The sequence below is a fragment of the Rhododendron vialii genome, chromosome 1a, assembly GCF_030253575.1.
Source record: "Rhododendron vialii isolate Sample 1 chromosome 1a, ASM3025357v1".
Lineage (NCBI taxonomy): Eukaryota > Viridiplantae > Streptophyta > Magnoliopsida > Ericales > Ericaceae > Rhododendron > Rhododendron vialii.
This window is the reverse complement of record NC_080557.1, coordinates 45784445-45810162: the sequence shown is the minus strand read 5'-3', so window position 1 is coordinate 45810162 and position 25718 is coordinate 45784445. Positions and strand designations below refer to the sequence as shown.

Sequence of the window (25718 nt, the reverse complement as noted above, 5' to 3'; positions counted from 1 at the left end):
CACACACACAAACACACAGTTTCTAAATTTGACATTCTTAGAGGAAGGAAAGCTTATCAATGCTAGCTGTTGTGGTCAAAGCTCACAAGCTTCCAAATTGCCTCTTCCAAGATGATGTAAGTTTCACAGTAATATGCCATGCAAAGGCATAGTAAGCCCGTTCAATGAATCGATCCACTTAGCCAGTATAGAATACGGAACTTCAGCCTTATTCGCCTAGCGGAACATGACCTTTGATCCAGCTCTTCCCTCCTGAATGGATGCTTCCATGAAGGAACTGCTGTGATGTTACATAGATTTCTATTTCTGTTGTTCGAATTGACATTACGTAGTAAATTTTCTTTTCTGTGGCAGTTTGAAGGAACTTGTTTGTAAAATCAAGCATCAGCTGCTATGATGTTACATAGTTTTTTTTCCTTTTTTCTTTTTGTAGTATAGTAGGAGTAATTTGTAATTAAATCAAGCATTAACTAGAAGCTATGGTGTTACACAACTTTTGTCCCCAGTCATATTCGAAACGCAAAATACTTACAGTAGGGATGATAAATTTTCCGGTCAGAAGGCAAATGGCAGGAATCGTGCACTAGGCAAGTAAAGGAATCGAAGTGAATGGGTAGACAATGGCGTTAATGTAAGCGAGCCTCTCAAGCCACTTCAATTTTCCCCCATAGGCATACCAAAGTGGGCAGTGACGACAAAGGAAAATCTCAACAGACCCAAGAGCCAATCTCAGAACTTGGTGCAACTGATCTGAGAGATTGATTGGAGCTGACCCCTTAAAAGCTGGTCTCTTTGGCATGCAGTATACTGACTTCCACCCTCTACAATGCATCTTGAATCCTGTCAATATATCTTCTGTGACCGATCCATATATCCATCCAATCTGTGAATGTCTAACCCAAGTCAAAATCTCATGAATTGTATGTAGAAGCATTGAACTTCTGTGCGGCAGTCTGGCTTCATAGTTGTAATAAAATTGCACGGTAAAATGTGTTTCTTGGAAGTGAAATAGTACGAAAATTTAGCTGTCAAACTTCATTGAGACATTTTTTAATAATTGAACTCTTGGAATTGCCTCTAAATTCTAAAATACCTACTTCAATGAGCCATCCTAGTCATTTAAGTCCTGGAAATAATCTAATCAAAACAGAAAACCAATAAATACTACTCACCTCTTTGTCCCATTATCTGCAACTAATGACATGAATGGCTTCTTTGATAAGTGAAGTGCTGTTACCATTTTCCATTAGAGTGGAGGTAATAAAAACCGGTGACTGTCCAAACCGCTTTTCGAAATTCTTCTGAGACATGAGCGATGATTTCTCCAACTCATCAAAACCTTCAAACCCTTCTTCAATCTCTTCAAGATCAAAGACAGGCCCAGACAAAGATTTCCTAGAGTAGTTCTTCCCCATCATTTTTTTCTTGTTGTACATGCCTCCGGAGGCCAATCAGAGCTTTCAATCCTTTCTTCTTAGACTTGGGATTCCTTGAACCACCACAGCAGCACCATGAAGGCCAGCAGTCACATGTCAACTTTGGCCGCTTCTCAGACACTGGGAGATCATAACCATATATAGTGCCTGCCAGTTGAAAACACATCCGGTCCCAACATAAACTGGCCCCTGGATCCCATCTAGGCCTCTCATGTCGATCTATAGACATAGGAACAACCATGTACTCATGAGCTTTGCATACGAAATTTTTGGGCAAGCAATTCCTATTCCCGCCAAAAATCCCTGGGCTTGTCCTAAATGCACTTTCAGTTGCATGAGGTGATGGAAATCAAGAAAAACACAGATTTTGAGGCATGATTGTGCAACTAAGAGTGAATTGGGACAGGAGCAGAACTTTGGAAATCGGAAGAGGAATCCTGCATCAAACTTTTGATAGCTAGTAGAGAATGCAGTATTACATATGGTAATGGAAATTTGATAAGGAGCAAGTGGACTTACATCGAAGAAAACAACATTGTGATTGGCGTACCTATCGTGAAGATCAGCCGTCGAACCGCTGTGGGAACTGGACGTAGTAGAGCTTCTTTCCAAGCTGGGGATCCATTAGAAAGCACATGGCTTCCCTAACAGCCTTGCTGTTGTTGATGTGGTGATCAGAATCCAAGTTCAACATGAAGGTGCAACGGTAAGAACTGTTGACACACAAACCTGCAGTGATCATCAAAAAACATTGCCAAATCATCAAGGTTACCCAATCGTGGCGCTCTCACAAAGCAATTTACTGAATCTGGCTATGTCATATGACATCACTTAATCCGTCTGCATTTAATACAATACTGGTGATCACTGATCAGAAATAGGGAGGAGCCAGACCACAAAATCAAGGATCATACTTTCTAAAGGGAACTCACCATAGCATTCATTGCACCAGCTTTCTTGTGGTGCTGATAGCCAGGCCGCTTCTCACGAGAAACATACACAAGCATTGGCAACTCCTGCCCTTCCGCATCGAGTGCTCCCTCACTTCCCAGGTAAACCTATAGAAAAAAGAAGCAATCTCATCTCCATTTTCATCTTCCGGAAGGAAGATCAAAGAACCCATTTGTTTTTCTTTCGAAAATAAAAAGGAAACAGATGATGGTTATTTCGATAGTAACCTGAATCATGCCAGGGTGATCCCGCGTGTTGTTTCTCAGCCATGGGGCCCCATCTTGCATGACCCATCCTTCTTCTGGCAATTTTTTGAGCCTTTGCAACTAATGCATTGATCCTCACTTTGAATTCCTCATACTCTGATGTAGGACAAGAATTTAGAAGATTTCAAATACATGGAAACTTTATTTTAGGAATTATTCGTTTTAGGAATTCCTCTTTTAATGCCGCTTGTTTAGGCATATTCCTATCAGTCTTTTAAGTTTGTTAGTCTTGGTTTCCAAGTATGTTTTGCTTGGTTTCCACTCTAAGTAGTTAGCTTATTGTTAGGACTCCTACTAGTATAAATAAGGGTATAGGCCTAAGGGTTATAAAATCAATTATTCATCTTTTATCAATAATACTCTCTGATTTTGTCTCTTTCTTGTAGATTCGAGTTTTTACCTACGTTTGGATTAGTACGCAACTAATCTCTTGTGAATTCCGCTGCGTCAAGTCTCTCTACAGCACAACACAACACAAACCAAACCACCCTTTATATAGCTTTCTGCTATATAGAAGAAAAACTAAAATGGAGATGCTAAATTCCTTTATGAGGCTTAGCCAAACCCGGAATTAAATCAGAACCATATCACTGTATCACATCTCTTCTCACATTAAAGTATCCGCACCGGTGTTTTCCATTTCACCATTGCCATTTTCATTTTTGGCCAATATCAAAAATGGCAACTTTGCCATAATTTTCCCATTTCTTTTGCCACTTTTGAGAAATGGCAACAAATTATGCCAAATTTAGCAACTAGTGTGGATGCTCTTAGTATATAAACTCCCCAGAGCCAACCATGTCCACAGTGCAGTCCCATGAGTAATCATCCACTGCAGAAGAGCCCTGGTTAATGCAACCATTTGATACCCTTTTTTTTTTATCAACTTGGGTCCCTTACTGTATATGGTTATATTCTGAGCAAAAGAAACAATGGATCCAACCAAACTTCAAAGGAATGGAATTACTTGATCAATTATCTTTTCTCCTTTTTTAAGTTCCGAACTTACAGATAGGGTGTACATGTAAATTAATAAAGTAATTCCATTATATCTGTTTGACCAAACAATTCACAAGTGATCCCAAAGTGAGAAACAAAGGAAGATTCGACTCACTCTATGGTGGGAAAATTAAAAGGAATATCCCCCCAAATAACACACACACATGCAAAAGAAAAAACCAAGGAGACGAATGATGTAATTACTAAACCGCCTGATCCACGTTCAGAATCAAGGATACTGTCCCTTAAATGACTATAGGGCTAATTGCTTTCCAAGTTATGAGAATCAACAATTCATGGGCCACTTATTCAGCACACAAGGAAGAAAAAGCACAACCACAGGGTTATCATCATATACCTACCTACACGAAGCAATGCCCCACTAACAATAACACCGGTCATCCCCTCATCCTATTATTTGGTTGTTGTCTTCACCCATTGAACAACCGATAACTTGCAGAAGGATCTCACGAGTAGCATCACTAGGTGCATTTTCCTCACAAATCCCTACATAAGCACTTCAGGATTCTTAATTGTCCTTGGACCAAAATCCAAAGTAACACTGCCCTGGTTGTCTTTTGACCAACATAACTCCATAATTGGATACTTCTAAGTTCTAACCCATACAAAGCAACTTCTGGGTTTTATTAGAGAAGTAGTCCCACCTCCATTGACAATTATTATTAATTGCTCTAATGAACTTTGAAGAAACTCTAAAATGCCTACAGGAACACTTAATACCAACATCAACTCAACAAAACGTTTCAATCTTCTTCTACTACATCGATACTTCCCACAGAACCTCAAACAATAAACCCTGGATTGAACTACTGAACATTGGGAAAAAACCCTAAAAGGCCACCGGAGCACTAAATACCAACATCAACTCAACACAACGTTTCAAACTTATTCAATTACAGCAACAATCCCACAAACCTCAAACAAAGACTGAACCAGAACTTGAAAGAAAAACTACAAATATTATTAGCCCTGAAACTTGTTATTACTCGACCCACGAATCAAAATTACACAATAAACACCAAATTCTACCACAAGGATCTCAATGAACCCTAAAAACAAGAATTACATTATCCCCGGCATTTATTCAACCTTTCTAGCTTGACTGCGAATGAGAAAACAATATATCTCACTTAGGGGGTGCGCCGAGCAAGCTAGCCTGCTGCAGCTCGAGCTCGTTGAACTGCTGCTCACGGTCCATCTCGATGATGAGAGGCACGACGAGGATCAAGAACGTGGTTCCAGCTATCCACGCCGCCTTTCCGGTGCTCCTCAGGAGCTTCTTGGCGACGAAGCCGGCGTCGGAGGCCGCTCGCTTGCCCTGGTAAAGGATCGGAGACTCGGAGATCTTAGAGGAAACCCTGGAGAGGATTCCGTCGCTGGGTGTATTGTTGTGTGGCCTCTCTGGGAGAGAGACTCCGCCTCTTCTGGACGCCATTGCGCTCGAAGAGAGTATGGAGAGAGAGAGAGAGAGAGAGAGAGAGAAACTACCTCCTCAACTAATGTCGCCCTTTTCACAAGTTAGCACGTGGCCTAGGTCCACTTGTGTTTCGGTTTACCCATTAAAAAATAAGTACGTATTTATAATTTTTAAATTTAAAAATAATAAATTTATCTAAATGAAAAATATGCATTATGGATCTTATTTGATAGATTTCTTACAAATTATTTTTTTAAATTTGTTATTTTTAAGCTTAAAAATATGTCATTATTTTTTAAGTTCTTATTTGAGAAAGTGGAATAGGCCTTAAACTTTTTAAAGAGTTAACATTTTGTCATTATTTAAAAAAAAATTCATGTTTGATAGTTTTGCACCAATTTTTTTGAATTGTTGATTTGTCTTGATGAGACGAATTGAAAAAATAATAATTTTTTTATTTTTATCCAAATATTTTGAAATATAACTATTTTAAGCATAAAAAATTATTATTTTTTACTTAAAAATAATTATTTCTCAAAATATTTGAATAAAAGTGGAAAAAAAATTATTTTTATTGATTCGTCTCATCGAGGCGAATCAATAATACACAAAAAAAAATAGCTCAAACTAACAAACGCGAAAAACATTCAAATATGAACAAAACGTTAACTTTTAGAAAATGTTAAGTGGAACTAAAGGAGTAAATCCATTTGGCCTAATTTTTTGACACCGTATTCTTTTTAATTTTATTTTTTGCCAGGCGTGAGGTGGAGGGGCTTTGGGGCTTTATAAGTAAAAATAAAAATAATAATAATAATTTTGTTGCTCTCCTTTAAAGAGAGTGAACTTTCTCTGTAATTGATGAAAATTGTATGAATTTCACCCCAAACTAACTCATTATTATCCAAAAATGTATTGATTATATGGATCCTACACAATTTTCACTAATCACATTAAAAGTAATGTTCACCCTCCTTCGTTCTCTTTATAAATGCTTATGTATCGGCAGTTGAGAGCATGTCTTGCCAGTAGGAGCAATTTTTTTTGCTAGCTACTAATGGCTTTGGATATGTGACAATGGCGAAGTGCTTTATTTAACGACAGGCGGGGTCGGCACTGAGCCGAGACGAGCAAGACGGTGAACTTAAGCCTTCGAATTTTGGATCAAAATTAGGATCCCAGATAGGCATAGCCAGATATGTAATATATATTTAATCTAGCACTTATACGACTAAAAAACTAGCTAGCCTAGTGGAAAAACTTAATTCCTCTATCCAAGAGGTATATGATTCAAGTCTTAAGGGCCTCTTTTTTTCTTCCTCATATAAATATCTTTATTTCCCTCGTAAGTTCATCTTAGGTCCCGAGAATTTCAAAACCGGCCCTGATGACAAATGGTAGATTTTGTTGATAGTGGAATGTAATAGAATGGAGGGTACTATCATGTCATGCTGGAGGCACGTGACATTTGCTAACTATCCCGGTGACTCCGAGTTCAACTCCCGGCAACGGCACATATAGTTTTTAGGATGATGCTATGGTGTCCTCGGTCATTTTGGGGACACTGTAATTTTTGGCATAATTTAATCATTATGAGCATAACTAAAACCTATTATAAGCATAACAAAATCTAAACAAGGCATAACTAAAGAATATCCAAAAAACCAACCAAGGCATAACCAAACCCAACTAAAGCATAACAAACAAGTTATGCCTTGTTATGGTTCTGTTATGCTCATAATGGTTTTAGTTATGTTCATAATAGGTTTTGGTTATGCTCATAATGGTTTTGTTATGCCAAAAGTTACGGTGTCCCCAAAATGACCGGGAACACCGAAGTCATTCCCTAGTTTTTACGTTATGTTGTTTTGGCAACTGATAGGAGCTATTCATATATAAAATCGGTATATTTCCAAGCCTTCTAAAGCAGCAACCGTTGTAGCACAATCTAATGTGCTTTTTGCTAAATCCACCGGGTTCAGCTCCCGGCATCGGCATAATTTTTGTGCTGTATTCCCGGGCCTCTTCAGAAGCCAAAATTTTGCCAAGACTTACGTGACAGTTGACATCTTTTTATAATCTTCCATCTCCCGATTAACGTGTAAAATTGGTAGTACTACATTAGATTATACTTTCTTTTGGTTTCACCTTTTTATACGAAAAATGTCCAGCAACCCTTAAAAAAAAATATCGTGATGACTCGTAGAGATAGATATCGGAGTCTGACGAGCGTTAAACACATTGAGACTTGCAAATAAACGGTTCAGATGAAGTTTTGATGAGCTTCTTTTAATGTCAAATAAGCAGACAAATAAGTAATGATGGACCGAGAGGCAGATGAAATAGGGTGATCGCCCTACCCAAAATTCATACTCCCTCCGTTCCATTTTTGTTGTCTTTTTTTTTGATGTTCGTGTCAGTTTTCAATCGCTTATATCTTTTAATGTGAATTTCCAAAAATATACAATATGGATTTTATTTGATAGATTTTAATTTCTTCTATACTACAAAGTCGTTAAAATCATGAAAAATATTATCAATTAAAAGATATAGGCAATAGACACAAAAGATAGAAAATGAATAATGGACAATGAAAATGGAACGGAGGGAGTACTATTTTTTATGTATACTTGTGGTAGTATTTTTGTAAAAAATTCAAGACTATATAGTTTTTTTTTTTAATTTTTAAAACAAACCATATCATTCAATATATTATACCGTATATAAGAAGAACATTGTACAATAAAAGCGGACACTATCAATTCGAAAATACAGAAAACAACAAACAAAAAAAAAAAAAACCACATGAAACCAAAACGCCGGAGTCGGGACCCGCCCATCTTCCCACCCAAGTTCAGTTACAAGTATATTATAAAGGATCGCCAAACGCAGTTTTAGCGACTTCCCCAAGGAGAGATGGAATATTAGGTTATGTATTTTACTTTTAAGTTTTAACACACACACATATACAACATTGTATGTATTCATGCGATTATTCACTATTACACCTTTATAAGTTGATCATAAAATTTGCATGATAATGTTTTTTGTAGTATTTTTGCAATTTGTACTGGTATAATTGATATCCCGTTGATGTATTCAAAAAATTTATGTGACGTTCGCTCACCAAACACTTCAATTATGTGTCCGTCCATGCACAAAAAGAATCACCACATGAGAAAAAGTTGTTTTCATTACGGTGTGTTTAGACACCCAATTCATGCGTTGTGTTTGCGGACGAATACACATATTATTTGCATGAGTCAAGACATAAATTGCATGATGCACGTGCGTGAACGTGAAAGCATGTTTTAAAAACATTTCAAAACCAAACTGAAATTTGCCAGTAAGGTGGTGTTGAGAACTTTATGAACTTTTTTTTTTCGGTTCTTATTGATTTTTTTTTCGTTTGTTAATTTTGCGCCCCAATTTTTTGGTCATCCGATCTGTCTCGTCAAAAGTAAAAAATTATTACCTAAATATTTTGGGAGAATAACCATTTTTCAGGTTTTATTTTTATTTTTATTTTTTGGGCTTAAAATTGGATATTTTCAATTATTTTTTTGGTATTTTACTTTTCCGATTTCTCCTATAGAGACGAATCAATACTCCACAAAAGTTTAGCGTAAAAATAATGAACGCGATTTTCTTTTGAATAAGAACAAAATTTTCAAAAAGTACAAAAAATTAAGCGAAACAGTTCTAAAAATTGAAAGCGAATTATAGGACTCACTATGTTTGGTTTGTAGTTCTGAGATAAAAAAGTCTTATAGGTTTGCCTATTTTTCCGTCTTTAATATTTTTTTTTTAATATTTTAACAAATTCTTTTATTTTTCGAACAAAGATATGCTATGTACATCTAAAAAATATAAAATAAGTAAAAAATTTGACAAAAAATCACTAAAAATGAAAAAACACCGATGACGAAATAATGTAAAAATTTTGAAAAAATTATTTCTGTGAGAGGAACCAAACAAAATGCATCGCTCATGACTCGTTTGGTTTCTAACCTTCCGTATCAGAGGGTTCAACCCTCGACAGCGACATGTGTAATTGCCGCAACGACTTATATTTGCTTTATGTTTCGCACCAAGTCGCAGAGCCCCCCTCGATATAACCCAACCGGAGCCCTAATTCCGCTGCTCTCTCTCTCTCTCTCTCTCTCTTCCAAACTGAAAACCCTAAACCCAACCAAAACCTACATCTCTCAGGCCAACCCTCGCAGATTCAGGTGTGCATTCGTTACGCGACTTCTTTCTTTTCATTTGGTTTTCTAATTCGTGTGTTCGTATTCATAGTCTTTTTGTTTCTGGTGACTATCTCCATGGATGCGCACACATGTGGCTTTTCAGATATTTGATTGCAATATTAAAGGGCTTACGTTTAAGAAATTAAAGGTTAGTTAGAAGTAGGGTTTTAGTTTCCTGAATGCGTTATGGTTCAGAGTTCGTTGCTGAACCATCTGAGTTTCTTGGAGCAGAAGTACCACGCCTTGCTTGTTTTTAGGAAGTTGCTATTAAGTACTAACTAGAACAGAATTGCGGTAGAGTAATTGAAACTGGAATGACCACAGTACGCGGTTCTTAACCACGTTACAGTCCGTAATTGTGGTGGAGTCCCCTGTTGGGGATCGGGGATCACTCACACACAACACATAAACCAAAGTTAACGTGGTTTGGCTGGAATGCCCTCTCCACAGAGAATAGACTCTTTCGACACGTTGCCAGAAATGGAGTTGCACGCATGGAACTCCCTCCCTCAACTCTCTGATCTCTGGTTTACACCTCTCTGCCTCACACCTACACCTATACATTTACATAAAGAAGGAAGAAGAAAACAAGAAGGCCGTTGAATGGCCATCTCCATCAGGTGTTCTTGGAAGCTGAGAAGAGATGGGTGGTAGACCCTCTCAGTCACTTACAGAGTGTCTCTCTCAAAGGGTCTCACTCACGGGGTAAAACTCCATCAGGCCCCTTCATACGTTGAGCAGCTGTTACAGATAATTTGGATACAATTGGCTTGAATATCTTACTCCAGGTTCTAACTAAGGATGTACGTGTTCTATGCATATCTTTGTGGGTAGATACTATTTCACCTCTTTTAGAAATCCTTTTCCAATTTTGATAGTTGGTTCTGAAACAATAAGATAACTTTAGTTTTATGTTCACCTTCTTGCAGCTTTTCTCGTGAAGTTAAGTACGTAGTTATTTTGTCACCATGGGAGACAGTGAAACTGTGGTTGCTCAGACATCTACAGTCATGGGGTACACAACCGCTGGTTATTCTTCCACTGATTACGGTAACACCAGCTCAAATGCTGCTTCCGAAGCTGTTGCCTTTGCTGATGGGGCTGGTGGAAAATCGTCTTCTTCTGATGCTACGACAACCACTGGAGGTTTGGATGCTTCTGCTGATGTGGCCGATGCTGCCATTACCATTCCTGATGGTTCTAATGCAGCTGGTGGAGCCTTCAGTACAGATTTAAACTCAGTCATGCAGGAAGCTCCTACTACGATGGATGTTGATAATTCTAGGTCATCTTATGGACTTTCTGCTACTCAAGAGAATCTTGCAGCTAGTGCAGATGCTGTTACAGATTCATCCAAAGTTACAGGTTATGATTCCTCCATCAATGGAAATGAGGTTAGCGAATCGGCAAATGTTGTGATAAATGGTATAAGTGAGAATGGGAATCCGTCGGATGATGTTCATGGATTTGGTTCGGAGCACCAGCTGCTGGATGGTTATGGTATGTCTCTCTGTCTTGTCTGTAAGATAGGGTTCCGCGTGGGGTGGTGTCCAGAGCCAATGCTTTTTTCTAAAACAATCCTTTTTCTTTTTTTCTCTCTGAGTTTTATTGTGGTTAAATATTGGGGAGATTTATGCATAGGTCACTTGAAGAATATATAGCTGTTTGTACGCATGATTTAGCTTTTTGTTACTGGCTGATTGGACACTTGAAGCTTCTTTCCCTCTTTGTATTTCCCTTAATTGGCATTGGTTGCAGTTATGTTAATTGCATTGTTGTGCAGCTTGTGCTTCACTCCCGAGTTTATTTTTCCTATGGTTCAATTTCTTTGCTCTTGGAATTGGTTGTTCCAAAGATAAGATGTCTTTTATTTTTTGGTAACAAAGTTTAGATGTCGTATGCTGAATTAATTTTTTACTGCTAAAGGTAACGTTTTAAATACTGTTACTCTACCTCACTCTTAAAGGAAATGTTGCTTGCTATTGTTGCTGTTTTTTATGGTCATACGTGAATGAAATAATGAAGTCTGTTTTCCAGAGACCATTTTCTCTAATGTGTAAATTAGATGTTCTACATTTCTGGTTTGTGATATTTTCTTTTGTTATATTTTGTTTGTAGCATTATCTGCTGAAGAAGAACGGTTATGGAGCATTGTGAGGACTAATTCATTAGATTTTAATGCATGGACTGCCCTAATTGAAGAGACAGAGAGGATATGGGAGGTATGTGAAGTTGACTTTCCAATGCTGAAATTTTTGGATTTTGTTGATTTTGTGAAGCTAAATGCAGCAATCTGTTTTACAGTACTTTATTTGGTTAGGGATCCATATATGCGTCACGATGGAGCTCTATTTACAATAATCTCTTTTATGTGTGTGTATGTACCTGTGTTTGATGAATTTGTGAAGTATCTCAAACTCTGGACACTTGATTACCATGCTACGTGACTGAATTGAGATATATCCATCATGTGTACCTAAGTAGATGATTTACATCCCGTATTTTTTCCGAGGGATTATGATAATGGTTCAGTTTGAAAGGACGAGATGCCTAATGTTGGGCCTTAATCACATCGTTGATGCGCCTGTGGAAAGGGGGTGGTTATTCTTTATTATCATAGTGTGAGTTATAAATGCTTGTCTCCTTCAAAAGTTGGTTTTCTTACGGTGAGAAAATGTTATTTTACAATGTAGCTTTGCAGGCTTCTATGTGTTTTGTATTCCTAGGAGGACTAAGATTCCAAATTCATAAATAAAGATTCAACTAAAAGCACACATCAGAGCCAACTGCCAAGAAACGTAGTTTGACCCGGGTCACCCGTCCTAGTGACAAAAAACTACAGTTAATGCCTAATAAACAAAAAAATAACTACACAACTGGTAACTCATAAATTCCGATACTTGCGCATGGGAGGTAGTCTATGTCGAAACATCTGGCAGTTTCACTTGGCCATTGGCGAACTTGAAGTTGGTAGGAGTTCCATATCCCAAGTGGTAACACTCATAGTTGTTAAGGGCGAGAGGCGCAAAGATCTGTTGGGGCCTAGGCGAGAGGCGCAAGGCTGCACGCGCTTTTTTGAAGTGAGGCACACCTAGGCAAAAAAAGAGAGGAAAAAATAGCACGCAGCAATACCATATAGCCTAGTAGTCTAATACACATAAAAAACATAAAAAAGTGTATTTTCTGAAAACATTAAAGAAAAACTTTTTCATCATATGCAGTATAATTAGAAACAGACACACACACACACACACACATATTTCTGAAATTTAAAAAAAAAAAAGTTTTTTTGTTTTCATATACAAAATAATAGATGTCAACTATATCCGCAAAGAGAGAAGATCGAATAATGATCGAGAGAGAAAAGAGGAGAGGAGAGGAGAGAGAGGACAGAGAAGATCGATCGAAGATCGAGATTATACATGTGCTATTTTCATTTTGGTGATCGAGAGCGGAGAGATTTACGATCGACTGAAGTCAAGGCTGAAGGAGTGAAAGTAATACCTTTAACCTAGCTTTGATCCTATGGCTGTGATTAGAATTGAAAGAGGCGTGCCTTTTCTCATTTAGGCACACCTTGTCTGCTCTTCATTGAAGGCGCCTCACTTGGGCTCAGTCAAGGCACTAACCCTGCGCTTTGATGCGCCTTGCGCCTAAGCGTGCCTTTGACAACACAGTCAATTGTTGTGTTTGACTTTTGGCTTTTATCTTGAGGTTTATCTCGTCTTCAAGAGTTGGTGACACTTTCTCTAACCAGACAGCATTGAACTTATGGTGTCTGTTGTTTGGATCGGCTGAGAACAGATACCTTTTAAGTGGTTGCTGACAATGGACAGAGGAAAAATGGGCTGGGAAACTCACTCAGCTTTTCAAACAGTAGTAGTTTAGAAGAATCCCGGTACTTTTTTCCAAAGTCAACAATAAAGATTTATAGCCGTATGGCCCCTAGCCCCCTCTCATACTGCATTATTGGTTGCAGTGGACTTGTTTGCCCTTGTTTCAGATTGGTTTGCGAGCTCATCACTCCCATTTACATTTGATTCTTTGTACAAATTTGCATTTCAGCGAAGGACGTTACCATAGTTGTAAGCTCAGTGTAGAATTGCAACATGACTAAAGATTAGTGAAAATGAGTACTCTCTAAATGACTTTGAATTTATTCTCCCTCTCATTTCATGGTCTGTTTTCTGCTTTGAAAATTACATTAGAAATTGCTTGTGGCTTATACGCTTGATCCCCTTTATCTTGTTTGTTGATTTTCAATGCTATGCTGAATGTGTATCATCAGCTCCAGATTCAATTTTATCACCGTGTCAGATAAGTTTGTCATCTTATTTCCTGGTGGGCTTACGAGTCCTTTTGTTTATGACTGGTCTTACGAGTCCTTTGTTCATGGCTATATTAGCATTTTGACTTTTGGGGTATTTTAGTGGATGTTTCTTTTTGCTTTTGTTAATTCAAGGATCTGTTCATTTCAAATGGAGCTTGTATTCATACCCGTTTCTAGAACCTGTTATTCCACTCGAGTTAACATCTTTTATGTTCGTCTATACAGGGCAATATTTTGAACATCCGGAAAGTTTATGATTCCTTTCTAGCTGAGTTTCCTTTGTGTTATGGTTATTGGAAGAAGTATGCGGATCATGAGTTTAATCTAAGCACTGTTGACAGAGTTGTGGAGGTCTACGAACAGGCAGTTCAAGCAGTGACTTATTCTGTGGACATTTGGTTGCACTATTGTTTATTTGCCATTGGTGCATATGGAGACGGAGAGACGGTTCGAAGGTATTTTTTTATTTTAGATTTTCTGTTCATTGCTATTGCAGTTCCCTGTGGTGAGGCATGATTGCTAGATTTTCTCATTGTCACGAGGACTAGATGCTTTTTAGTGCTGTGACTGCTGTCTGACCCAAATTTTCATCTCTGCTACAATGCCTTGTATCATTACGGTGCAAGGATTGTCTGTAATGCACTTGAGAAATAATAATTACTGAGGTGTGGGCTAGCGTAGCTGTATGAGTTTATATTTGGCTTTGATTTTATGTAATGGCCTTATTACCTCCTCCTTTTCCCACAAGGGATGTGTAATAGTCTCCCTAGAGTTTTACTGTTTTTGACAATGACACATTGAATTATATCAAATGATCGATAAAAAATTGCTGCTCAGACACCTCGTCCAAGTTATGGTGTTAGAAGGTATCACATTTTCATTTCGTGGACATTGTGTGTATTCCTTAGGAAGGAAAATGCAGAGTGTATTTGTGGATAAATTTGGGATTGTCATGGGCTAGCAAAGTGACTGTAACTCGCCTTCAATATCAGTGCCACTGACACACATTGTTGATGTGCTTTCCATGGCCTTGTTGATGGTTCTAGTAGATTACACTGATAGTTGTTTCATTGTCTTTCAGGCTATTTGACAGAGGATTAGCATATGTTGGATCAGATTACCTATCTTTCACGCTTTGGGATAAATATATTGAGTATGAATACATGCAGCAGGAGTGGTCACGTCTTGCCTCGATCTACACACGGATTTTAGAGAATCCCAATCAACAATTGGATCGTTACTTGAATAGGTAATTCATTTATTTCTTTGGTCTCCATTTATTTATTTACTTGTCTATAGCAGGCATATGTGAGTGTTATTTTTCTCTCCCTCTATCTGTTAACCTACTTTAATCTATTTATTGTTAAAATGGAGTGAATGCAATCTTGCTTGTAATTTGAGGGAGCCAAGTTTCTATGTTGGAACTTTCTGGTTTTATTGCAGAATTCTCGTGACAATAAAATATGGTTGTCATGTCCATCCCAACTGCTACTCAATGTACTCATACTTAAATTAAATTTTGCAGCTTTGAGGCCACTTATTGAACAGTAGTAACAGTTTGGAATTGTTATGTCCTTGTTTACTGCGTGTGCTTCAATGACCAAGTTTTTTCCCATGTCTCTGCCACAATATGCTTTACATTGAAATTGTTTTGTTTTATCTCAAAAGCATGGACTAGATGGAGCTCGGGAAGTTCTGCTGGTCATTAATTTGATTCGAGGACTGTTTGTGTATTACCAAGGGTTACATTGGAGATCAATTTTGTGCTCAATGCACATATATTGTAGTTCATGAGCTTCCCTTGCCCAGTACATTTGTTTCTTGTGAGCAAATTTTGTTTTATCGGACCAGTTTTTCCATCACTTCCTTTCGATTTTGTTACCGGACATTAAGTCCTAGTACAGAAGGGTTTGGATCAAAGTTCATGCAACTTATTGTAGATGCTTCGGTAGAAGCTACTCGTATTTGAGTGTTTAGTTACTTGCAACTTTATAGTGTGAAAATCCTGAGCTGCAGGGAAATTCTATAAGGAGACTCACCTGGATAAGCCAGGCTCATCTGCTTCTCTTGGTATGACCGTGGGCTGCATCAATCTAAGTCATTGATGACCAACACTATGTGCAGTTTTGAATGCCTTATTGTTTGATTTGTGTTTCCTTTGCCTAGAAAGAGAGTCTGCTTGGATTAATGCTATGGTCTAAATTAACTAGCGTATGAACTTAACCTATCCAGCTAGAAAAATTATTCAGTTACATCCATTTCACAACTTGCTCTCAAAAGCTTCATTGCTTTACCCTGAATTCTCATTATCTCAATAAATCTGGTTATGTTGCCTTCTAGTAGGAGAGTAATATATTACCCAATGGTATCATCTTGCCCTCAGCTTGTTTTCCATTTAGTATTTATTATGGTTTCTACTGACGAAAAGATAATTGCATTGGTACTTGCTTTGTGAGAATTTTACCTCAGTTTTTGTCATTTGTAATGCAGCTTTAAGGAATTAGCTGCAAGCCGGCCTCTGTCAGAATTAATGACTGCTGAGGAAGCTGCAGCTGCTGTGATTCCAGAAGCTGGAGATCATGAAATTGAGGGAGAGGTTAATCCTAATGCTGTGGAATCTGCTAAACCCGTAAGTGCAGGCTTAACAGAAGCTGAGGAGTTGGAGAAGTATATTGCCATTAGAGAAGAGATGTTTAAGAAAGCTAAAGAGTTCGATTCTAAGATCCTTGGTTTTGAAACAGCTATCAGGAGGCCTTACTTTCATGTGCGGCCTCTAAATGTTGCAGAACTTGAAAATTGGCACAACTACCTTGATTTAATTGAACAAGGAGACGACTTCAATAAGGTATTTTGAGTTTATTGCTCTGGCCACGATTGAATTTCCTTATGGGTTGTAGTTTTAGTTGCCCTTGTTATATATTGACTTACAGTTAAGTAATATCTGCCGTATCATTTGCTTTATTGGCTAAACTGTTGGATGAAGCATCTTTTAAACGGGATATTGAACTTGGACAAACGCTTGGGCCCTTCCATTTGGTTTCTATGAGGCTAAGTACTTCAAACCTTCATTGTGAGTCGACATTCTGGGTTCTTGATGTGTTGTTTGGTAAATGCTTGTTTTAAAGTTCAAATGTTATGCATGCAGGTGTCTTGTTACTTCTTAACCATCTATCTGTCAGGCAAGGAGGGTCCCTCCTTTCGTGTTTGAGGGGCCTCCCTGTTCCATCAACGGAGTACTTCTTATGCATTTCTTCTTGGTCCTTTCTTTCGTATATTAGTGCTTTAGTTCATGCAATATTAAATTGTACTTTTTGACCCATGATGTTACTCATATGACCCAGGTTGTCAAGTTATATGAAAGATGCTTGATTGCTTGTGCAAATTATCCTGAGTATTGGATACGGTATGTTTTATGCATGGAAGCTAGTGGAAGTATGGATCTTGCTAATAATGCACTAGCTCGTGCTACCCAAGTATTTGTTAAGGTATGATTATCAGTCCTGGCTGTATTGTGTTATTTTGGGTTTGTTCTTTGAGATCGTAATTTTGGTGTACAGTAAACTACAGTCATCAAGGTGGATATAGAAGACAGATCGAGTTATACGACTATAACTCTGTGCTGTCATCAGTGTTGCATTTACACCTGTTGGCACTTTTTGAACAAGATATCTGTTTGAGAAAACGACAATGCTTTTTTCGTTTACATATAGCTTACTAATACTCAAATTGTTTCATCGGAAAGATGAAACCATCTACATCATGTTGCTTTTCTACTACGTTTTTTTTCCAGATAGGGAAAAAAAAACACTCAAAAAAAGGAAAACGAAAAAGACCACCAAAAAGGAGATGGGAAACTATCTCTGACAGATAATAGAGTGGTATGTAGAAGACATTTATGCAAAATGGGATGAATGCCTTAATGTGGACGTCTAATAGTCTGCTCTATCTGATTCTCTTGGGCCTTATTTCCCTTTTCCATAGTTTTCTGACAGATATCTATTGCTCTTTTCCAAAAAAAAAAATGATGTTTGTTTTCCATTTTGGGGGAGGCTAACTTTGCCTTGTTCTCTTTGCTTTTCAAAAAGCATTTTTCAAAAAATACCCCCTAGATTCCCCCTACTTTTAACATTTCTCTCTCTATCTCTTTCCACTTATTACCCCTACTATTTTTCAAAAAAAAATTTCAAATCCAAATCCAATAACTTAAGAATAGTTGCGCAATGTGTTTGGAATATTCTGCTTACATTTTCTAACACTACTCAAAATGTGTAAATCAATCAGGTATTTTATTTAGACTAATGTCCTTACCGAAATTAGTTGATAAGAAAATTACAATTTCCCTCTTGATGCTGACACCTTGTAAAAGAAAAAATTTCTTCTAATATCTTAATTGAGTACATCAACTCTTCTGCTGCAAGGTTTTCTTCATTTTATCTTATGACTGTTCAAATGCCTTTGTTGCTTCGAGCAAAAACCCACTATGATGAATTTCCCTCATTGTGATTTTTTTTTTCAATGTTGCAATGGCATAATTGATCAATGTTGAATAATTATGGAACTATGCTTTAGTGGTTATTCACTCGTACTTTTAGGCACCCATGAATAATTATGAAACTGACGTTTGGGATTTGAGTATTGCCCTAACCCCGTATAAATGCCGCATAACTACTAAAAACCTAACTACTTGTTTAGATTTGGTCTTTGGTCTGAGCTAATTATGAAATTTAATTAACTTTAGTTCAAAGGACGTCTGGTATACTAGCCAAAATGATTCCCCTTCTTCCAACTATGAAATGGCAAACATCTTTGGTTCCTTGTTGCTACTACTCTTACCCTCATAGATGTCCTGTATTTCTATGATGATTGACTCATCTCCAATCATACAGAGACAACCAGAGATTCATCTTTTTGCTGCTCGATTCAAGGAGCATAGTGGGGATGTTCCCGGAGCTCGAGCTTCCTATCAACTTGTACATTCTGAAATTTCACCTGGTCTTTTAGAGGCTATTGTGAAGCATGCGAACATGGAACATCGTCTGGTAAGTTTGTTTGAGCAGGATTGAAGAACTTTTGGTTAATTGTTCTGGTTAAATGTCATAATAAGGTTGGTCCTCATGGTGAAATGTCATAATAAGGTTGGTCCTCATTTCTGCAGGGAAATCTGGAAGATGCTTGTTCTGTATATGAACAGGCCCTTGCAATTGAGAAAGGAAAAGAAAATTCACAAACTTTGGCTTTCTTGTTTGCACAATATTCTCGGTTCTTACATTTGGTATGTAAAGCTCTCAGTCTTTCTCGTGCTCAAACCTGTAAACTAACAATAGTGAGAACTTCTTCCCCCTTCCCTCCACGATTGGAAATAGCTCTTGGTGTTAAGAAGTGATGTTGAACATCACTTTCTGCTTGAATCTTCAGCTGAATGAAGTGAAACATTAATGGTCTTTTCCATTCGTCAATTAAAACAAATCATAACTCAAACTAGCCAATTTCATGTCTATTCAAGGATTCTTTTGGTGGTTTTCTGTTTCTTCTCCTCCTCCTTGTCTCCCAGAGTAAGTAGGTAAGCCTAAAGTCCATTTACTTGGGCTTGGCCTCTAAATCATGGTTTGATCTGTGTTTTTGCTTTTAGCCCTTTTCAAGCATCTGCTTATTCCAACCAACTTTCAATAATGTCATAGTTACGTCTCAGTCTTCTGCCTAAAGATTGCATTTTGTCCATGATTCGAGTGCCGTGTGTCTCAGGGAGACCTGCCTGGACTCTGTATTTTATGTTTACCCTCGGGTTGAAGTTGAATTATAGCCTCATACTTCAAATCTTAAAATGTAAATACATAACCAATTATCCACTTTTCAACCCTCAAATCATGGTTCTGAGTTTTTGGCGGATTCCCCTATTGCTTTGTAGCAGATACCTCTTGGTCGTAGAATACCTTATCCTGGAATAAAGTTCCTTAGCACGGATTTCAATGACGCTCTCTAATTCCTTAAGTTTTGGGTGGTAGGTTTCTGGCAATGTGGATAAAGCCAGGGAAGTTCTAGTTCAAGCACTTGAGGTTGTGCAGCTGTCGAAACCGCTTCTTGAGGTTTGCTCTGTCACTCACAGAGGGCTTTTTTGTACATTGCGTCAGAGTTTATGTTTGGCAACTTCATTCTGCAGCTTACACGTTGCACTCTTTTCTATGATTTGTGCAGGCTATGATCCATTTGGAAGCAATTCAGCCACTTCCAAAACGAATTGAATATTTTGATGCATTGGTTGAGAAGTTCATAATTCCTAGCCCTGACAACCAGAATCTTGCAAGTATTGCCGAGAGAGAGGAGCTATCTAGCATTTTCTTAGAGGTGATGATTTGTCATTTCTGTTTTAGAACGTTCATAGAGTCATATTGAAAGGTTGACAAGTTCTCAATTGTTGGGCAGAACTCAGTATAAAGTTTGTAACAATGCTTTTCTCATTTCTTCATAATTGTATGCATAATTTACAAAAAACATTGTTTATCCAAATTCGACTCAGTAGACCAATAGTCATATAAATTGTGATCTGCACATTGTAATTTTACTTTTGAAGTGGATAGTCAGGGTAGTTACTTATGCGTGCATGTATGTTTACTCAGGCTCAACAAAACAGTTACTTATGGTATACCTATCTGCATGTTTGCGATGGGAATTTAGTGGTTTGTGTTGTGTTCTCTTGGTCTTGGAGTGGTCAATTGGCGTGCAATATCATGCAACCAAATAAAAACGTTGAAATAGAGGATGACTTGTTTTTATCTTGAAATTAAAACTATTTCTTGGTCACAAAATTGGAAAGTGGAAATTTTGTTGGGTGGAAGTTGCCTAACATCCTTCAAGGTTTTTGGCAAGTTGGTGATTTGGTAGACAATGATAACTAGGTCCTGAAGCCACGTACAATAGAAGTTACTGATTTTTGTTCTGAGAAGCTTGTAGGGATAGGTTCTACGGGAGAGATGGAACAAGTAAGGGTTTAGAAGGGAAAAGTATTTAACTTGGTTTCGTTTAAAAATTCATGGATTTAGGAATTTCAGATTTGGCACCGCTCAAAGTCTTCGGAGGTGAAATGGAAGTGGGCCTTTGAGAAATTGAACTACGTACATAAAGACCAGGGTGTCCTCGTTTGGTGGCCACGGACGAGTTCTCAGATAGCTGTTTTCTTGGGCAGAGAATCTGTCGAGGCCCAAGAATTGTTCTCAAGCACCAAGGGGAAGGATTTTTGGGCTTTTGGAGCATTGCAATGCTAGTAAGTTAGCTCATTTGCGAGTTCTGGGTCAAGAAGTTGAACCCAATCATCTTCTACTTGTAAGAGAAGGCGAAGTAAGTATTACCATTCTCATTCTCTTGTGCGTTTCAGTTGCTGCCAATCACTGGGAACCACTGAAGCTTAGGAGCAGAGAATACTATTGTTGGAACCTGAGCTGGCTTGTTCAGTTGTCAAGAATTGTGTGGGAAGGTTACTACTATAAGGATTAAGGAGAAGTGTATTAGAGTAAAGCTGTAAAGGGAAAGAAATCCTCTTAGTAGTATGTGTCCATGCCAGGATAGAGTTGTGGAAGAAGATCAATGCATGGTTGTTCAATCGGGGAGTAAGTAGTTTAGGTGCCATTATTATTTTAATTGAGGTATCAAAAGGTAAATCTCAAGTTGAAAGAAATGCTTGCTGCGTTATTCACTTAATAAAAGAACACAACCCTAGGAGGGAAAAAAGCTTCATGGTTATTTATGTTTTCTGGATAACTATATTTTGCGGAGTGGTGGACTGACGATTGATTTTTCAGTTTTTGGATCTCTTTGGGGATGCAAGCTCTATCAAGAAGGCTGACGATCGGCATGCCAAGTTGTTCTTACATCACAAGAGCACGTCCGAGTCGAAAAAGCGTAATGCTGAAGATTTTCTGGTTTCAGACAAAACAAAGGTAGCCAAGTCTTACTCTGGTGTTCCTACATCCGCCCCATCAGTAATGGGTGCATATCCAAATGCACAAAATCAATTGGCAGCAGGTTATGGCTTGCAGCCTCAAGGTTGGCCACAAGTCGCACCATCCCAAGGACAACAGTGGAACCCTGGATATACTCAACAGGTATTTTACCATTTGTCTGCGCATCCTGATACTACTTTTTTCTTTTTTGTTCTTGTTTTTGTTTCTAATTAGGTCTATCATAATGGATGGTTTGGTATGTCATTCTAAGTTTTCATCCCCCTTGGGCCATTGCCAGGGTTTAGTCTTGATGATTAAGCGGTGTTTTTGGGTTGGGGAATTCCATTTCCTTGTGATAATTTAGGTGCTCGAAGAAGCTCACGTACCCTATTTTCGCGTGCACACACACGCATAGATAGATATTGCGTGAAAAAAGAACCATGTAGTTTATGCATTTTAAAGATAGTTCCTTAATGATGGCCTATGTGTGAAAGATAGAAGTTTCTAAATGATGGCAATGATTTCCATCTTGCAACTTGCGTGGATTGATGGACAGTTTGCGTTCACAATGGAATCACATATCAATCCACAATTTGCAAAGCTGGAGTGACCTCACCAATTAAAATGGTCATATTACCTAATAGAGCTTGGAACACGACTATTTCAACTACAAACTTGAGAATTAGAATGAAGTTAGCTTGTGGAAATATCAGATGACACCCCTACCCTGCCCTCCCTACTACCATGCTTCCCCCAAGAACCTATTTTCCAGGATTCAGCGGGCCTGTGAAAAGAAAATTGAGTTCCATTGGCTTTCTGTGGAAAAATATTTAGTTTCCTCCTGGCAATGTTTCATGGTTGTGTTGGATGAATCGTATCAGGTCTGCCCCAATTAGTCCTATGTTACATATTTGACTCGATCCAATGTTGTTGATGCCTTACTATTCAGCGATATTACATCATCCTTTATTTCTCTGTAAACAGGCTGCATATGGTGCATACGGTAGTTATGGAAGCAGCTATACACATCCACAAATACCAACATCCGTGCCCCAGGCTGCTGCTTATGGTGCTTATCCTCCTCCATATCCTGGCCAGGTGACTTGATACTGTGTATTTTCAATGATACTCTTCTCTAGTTAAGAATTATCTTTACTTGAAGCTAGTTGTATGGAGCTGACATGGTATTGAGCTAGTTGCATAGGAACCATTATATCTTAACCCAAGAATTTTGATATCCTTTTAATCTGGTTGTATCATAGTCCTCCTATGCCACTACAGAAAACTAAAGTGCAATTCCGTGATAATTAGGGCTGGAGATCTGGTGATTATGGGATTGACTGCCCGTTGTAAACTATGATGTATACTGGATTGGATAGGGGTGTGGTACGACTTCCGAGTGTGCAGTACTTTTTATTCGTATATACAAGGATGACGGGCATGCTTTGATAGTCATTTGTGAACATATTCTACTGTGTTCTGGGGTTACTTGTCGAAAAAACATTCTACTGGGATTTATGGTAAAGTAGTGCTTACAGAGTAACATAAAGCATTTTATGCATGACATGGGTCGCACAGTGAAATCAATTACTAAATATGTTGGTTTCTGGTTGACTAAGCATTTCAAACTCATACTATATGCTTGCGCAGATGTCTAGTATCCGACTTAAGTACTTACCATGTTCAGAATAGTCCATGTGACAGAAGTCGTACACCTCCGTGATATCTGGTTTGGGAAACGCTTTAGATGCCAAAACAACTGCAGTAACTGCAGTCCCACTGTTCATGTTATTTACTCATTAGATGGTCATTGACCCCTTTTTTTGGTCACATTGTTCTCTCCTGTTTGTGTGGGGTAGGGTTGGCTATATAGTTCTACTAAGCGGTTTTCCCTTTTTACCTCGTCAATAATGCCCTCACCTATGTAGCACCGACATTCCAAAAGGGCGCCGTGTCCACGTATTGGACACGGGCTCAAGCGGGGACACGTATTGGACACGCCACGTGGCGTTTCCAATAATTTTTATTATTTTTTGATGTGGCATGTCCAATAATTTTTATTATTTTTTGACGTGGCGTGTCCAATAATTTTTATTATTTTTTGATAGGGGACAAACTGGGGGTCAAATGTAATTTAAAAAAAAATTTGGGGGTTAATATGAAATTATTCAAAACATTTGGGTTAAACTATAATTTTCCCTTTGAAAAAAATTTATACAATTTGTGAAATTATTCATATACAATGGTTCATAATTTTTTTATATATATGTACATATATTTATTTTTTATTTATTTATACACGTGGCGTGTCTCCCACCGTGTTCGTATCCTCATTTTTTAGAATTGCCGTGTCCCGTGTCCGTATCCGTGCTACATAGGCCCTCACCTTGCTATGGGTCAAGTAACCATGGCACTGCCAAATCAACTTTGTTGAACTGCTTGCAGCAATTGCAGTTGTAGTTGTGATGAATTTTTTGTCCTTTATGTGCCCCTTGGACCTTTTTTCTTTTGGTGGGGAAGGTGGGGTTTGGGTAGGGGCTGGATGGAATCTAGTGTGTTCATTGTACTTGTAGAGTAGTTTTACTTAACTCGTATGCGCTTTTACTTCATGTGTCTGCCCTTTTAACTTGTATTCCATGGCATGGTTATTGATTTAGCAATTTTTTGGTATTGTGCCTTGGTATGGGCCGATAACCAGGAATGGATTTCGATTTGACATTCTTGTATTGTTTTCAAAAGAAATAGGGAAACACACTCCGTTTTTGTCTTTATTCACATGAATTTATTCCCTTTTTGTCTTTTTCAATACATTCTTTCGCACATCCAAGGGCAACATTGTAAATTCATGTGGATAAAAACAAAAAAAGGCAGTGTTGATTGTAAAATGGGGAATGTGAAAATCATTTCACAACAAATATTTGTTATCCTAATTTCTTGGTTATAATATCAAGCAGGCCGTACCCCCACAAAGTTATGCTCAATCAGCAACACCAGCTACTTTAAATCCTGCACAACCACCTGCTTCAGTTACTCCTCAGGCATATTATGGAAGTTACTACTGAGCTGGTGAGATTACATGATACTAATTTTGTGCCTGTAACTTAACCTTAAATCTTGTTGTTCCGGTACAATGGGTTTCTTCAACATGGATATTGAGATTGGGGAAGCAGCCGACATACGGATTTGAACATAGTTTTTGTTGGTACTGCGACTATCCAAAATTGCAGCAGAATTGTGTTTTAGCATATGATGCTGTGTTTGGAACTACGAATCTCATTGCGGTTGGATGGAGGCTGAATGAAGATGGTCTGTTGGCTTCATGTCTGAGAATTTCTCTGGTAGAAAAGGTTTCAGTTTGGTACTTTTGGGGCAGATTCTATGTAGTTGGGAAGCTTTTATCAAGGCAAAGTGATTTGCAACCATGCCTGCTTTGCATAGAATTCTAGTTTTAGCTGCAGAACTGTATTTGAATGGTTACCTCTTGTCTGCTTTTTTTTTTTTTCCCCTTATTTTTATTCAGAAGGTAATTGGACAATAGCACGTGTAGAGAAAATTGTCTTCTTTTTTTTTTATTTAAAAAACTTCAGAATATATCGTAGAGAAAGTAAGTTGCTATGAGCATTTTTTTTTATGGACATCAATGCGGGATTTTCATATTCAGCGCTGTGTGACTTTAGCACCAACATTAATTGGTTCTACTTTCCAAATTATTGGTTTCTGGTTTCTCAACTCCTTTAAATACTACAACAAATGTTTCCATGGGTTCAAATAACTCAGGGAAAAATGTCCTGTGCTAATATTGGAGTAGTAAATTATTTTCAAGAGACAGTGGTATGTATGGTCTTAAACTTCGAAAAAATAATACACTAGTAAGAGAACCGAGAGCATTAATTCATATTGTATTTGTATTATTCTGAAGGTAGTGATTATACACACCCCTTAAAAGGGAAAAGAAGGATCAAGATCCTATCAAGGATCATAATCCAAAAAGACAAAGGAAAAAACATTGTACGCGTTAAATTAACGTCATTGTCTCGATTCTTCCCTTCTGGCCTAGCGGCCTAGCTACCCCTCCGACTCGGAATTGGAGCCGTTACCAATGGATATGGTCTAC

At 38.0% G+C, this 25718-nt stretch overlaps 2 protein-coding genes and 1 pseudogene across 2 annotated transcripts; 1 reads left to right on the top strand and 2 right to left on the bottom strand.

Moving 5' to 3' along the window:
• Nucleotides 1–3515, bottom strand: LOC131332131 (cellulose synthase A catalytic subunit 4 [UDP-forming]-like; annotated as a pseudogene).
• Nucleotides 3516–4522: 1007 nt separating this feature from the next.
• LOC131320939 (mitochondrial import receptor subunit TOM9-2-like) lies at nucleotides 4523–5199 on the bottom strand. Its single transcript, XM_058351865.1, has one exon. It carries the CDS (start codon nucleotides 5106–5108, stop codon nucleotides 4800–4802), a length of 309 nt encoding a protein of 102 aa, XP_058207848.1. The 5' UTR covers nucleotides 5109–5199; the 3' UTR covers nucleotides 4523–4799.
• Nucleotides 5200–9163: 3964 nt separating this feature from the next.
• On the top strand, nucleotides 9164–25245 carry LOC131320930 (pre-mRNA-processing factor 39-1-like). The gene is made up of 14 exons (XM_058351854.1): nucleotides 9164–9322; nucleotides 10270–10840; nucleotides 11459–11562; nucleotides 13896–14125; nucleotides 14752–14919; nucleotides 16161–16515; nucleotides 17012–17155; nucleotides 18557–18709; nucleotides 18826–18942; nucleotides 19673–19753; nucleotides 19863–20012; nucleotides 21464–21766; nucleotides 22589–22702; nucleotides 24559–25245. The coding sequence occupies exons 2-14, from the start codon at nucleotides 10309–10311 to the stop codon at nucleotides 24664–24666; spliced, it is 2559 nt and encodes an 852-aa protein (XP_058207837.1). The 5' UTR covers nucleotides 9164–9322; nucleotides 10270–10308; the 3' UTR covers nucleotides 24667–25245.
• Nucleotides 25246–25718: the final 473 nt, after the last annotated feature.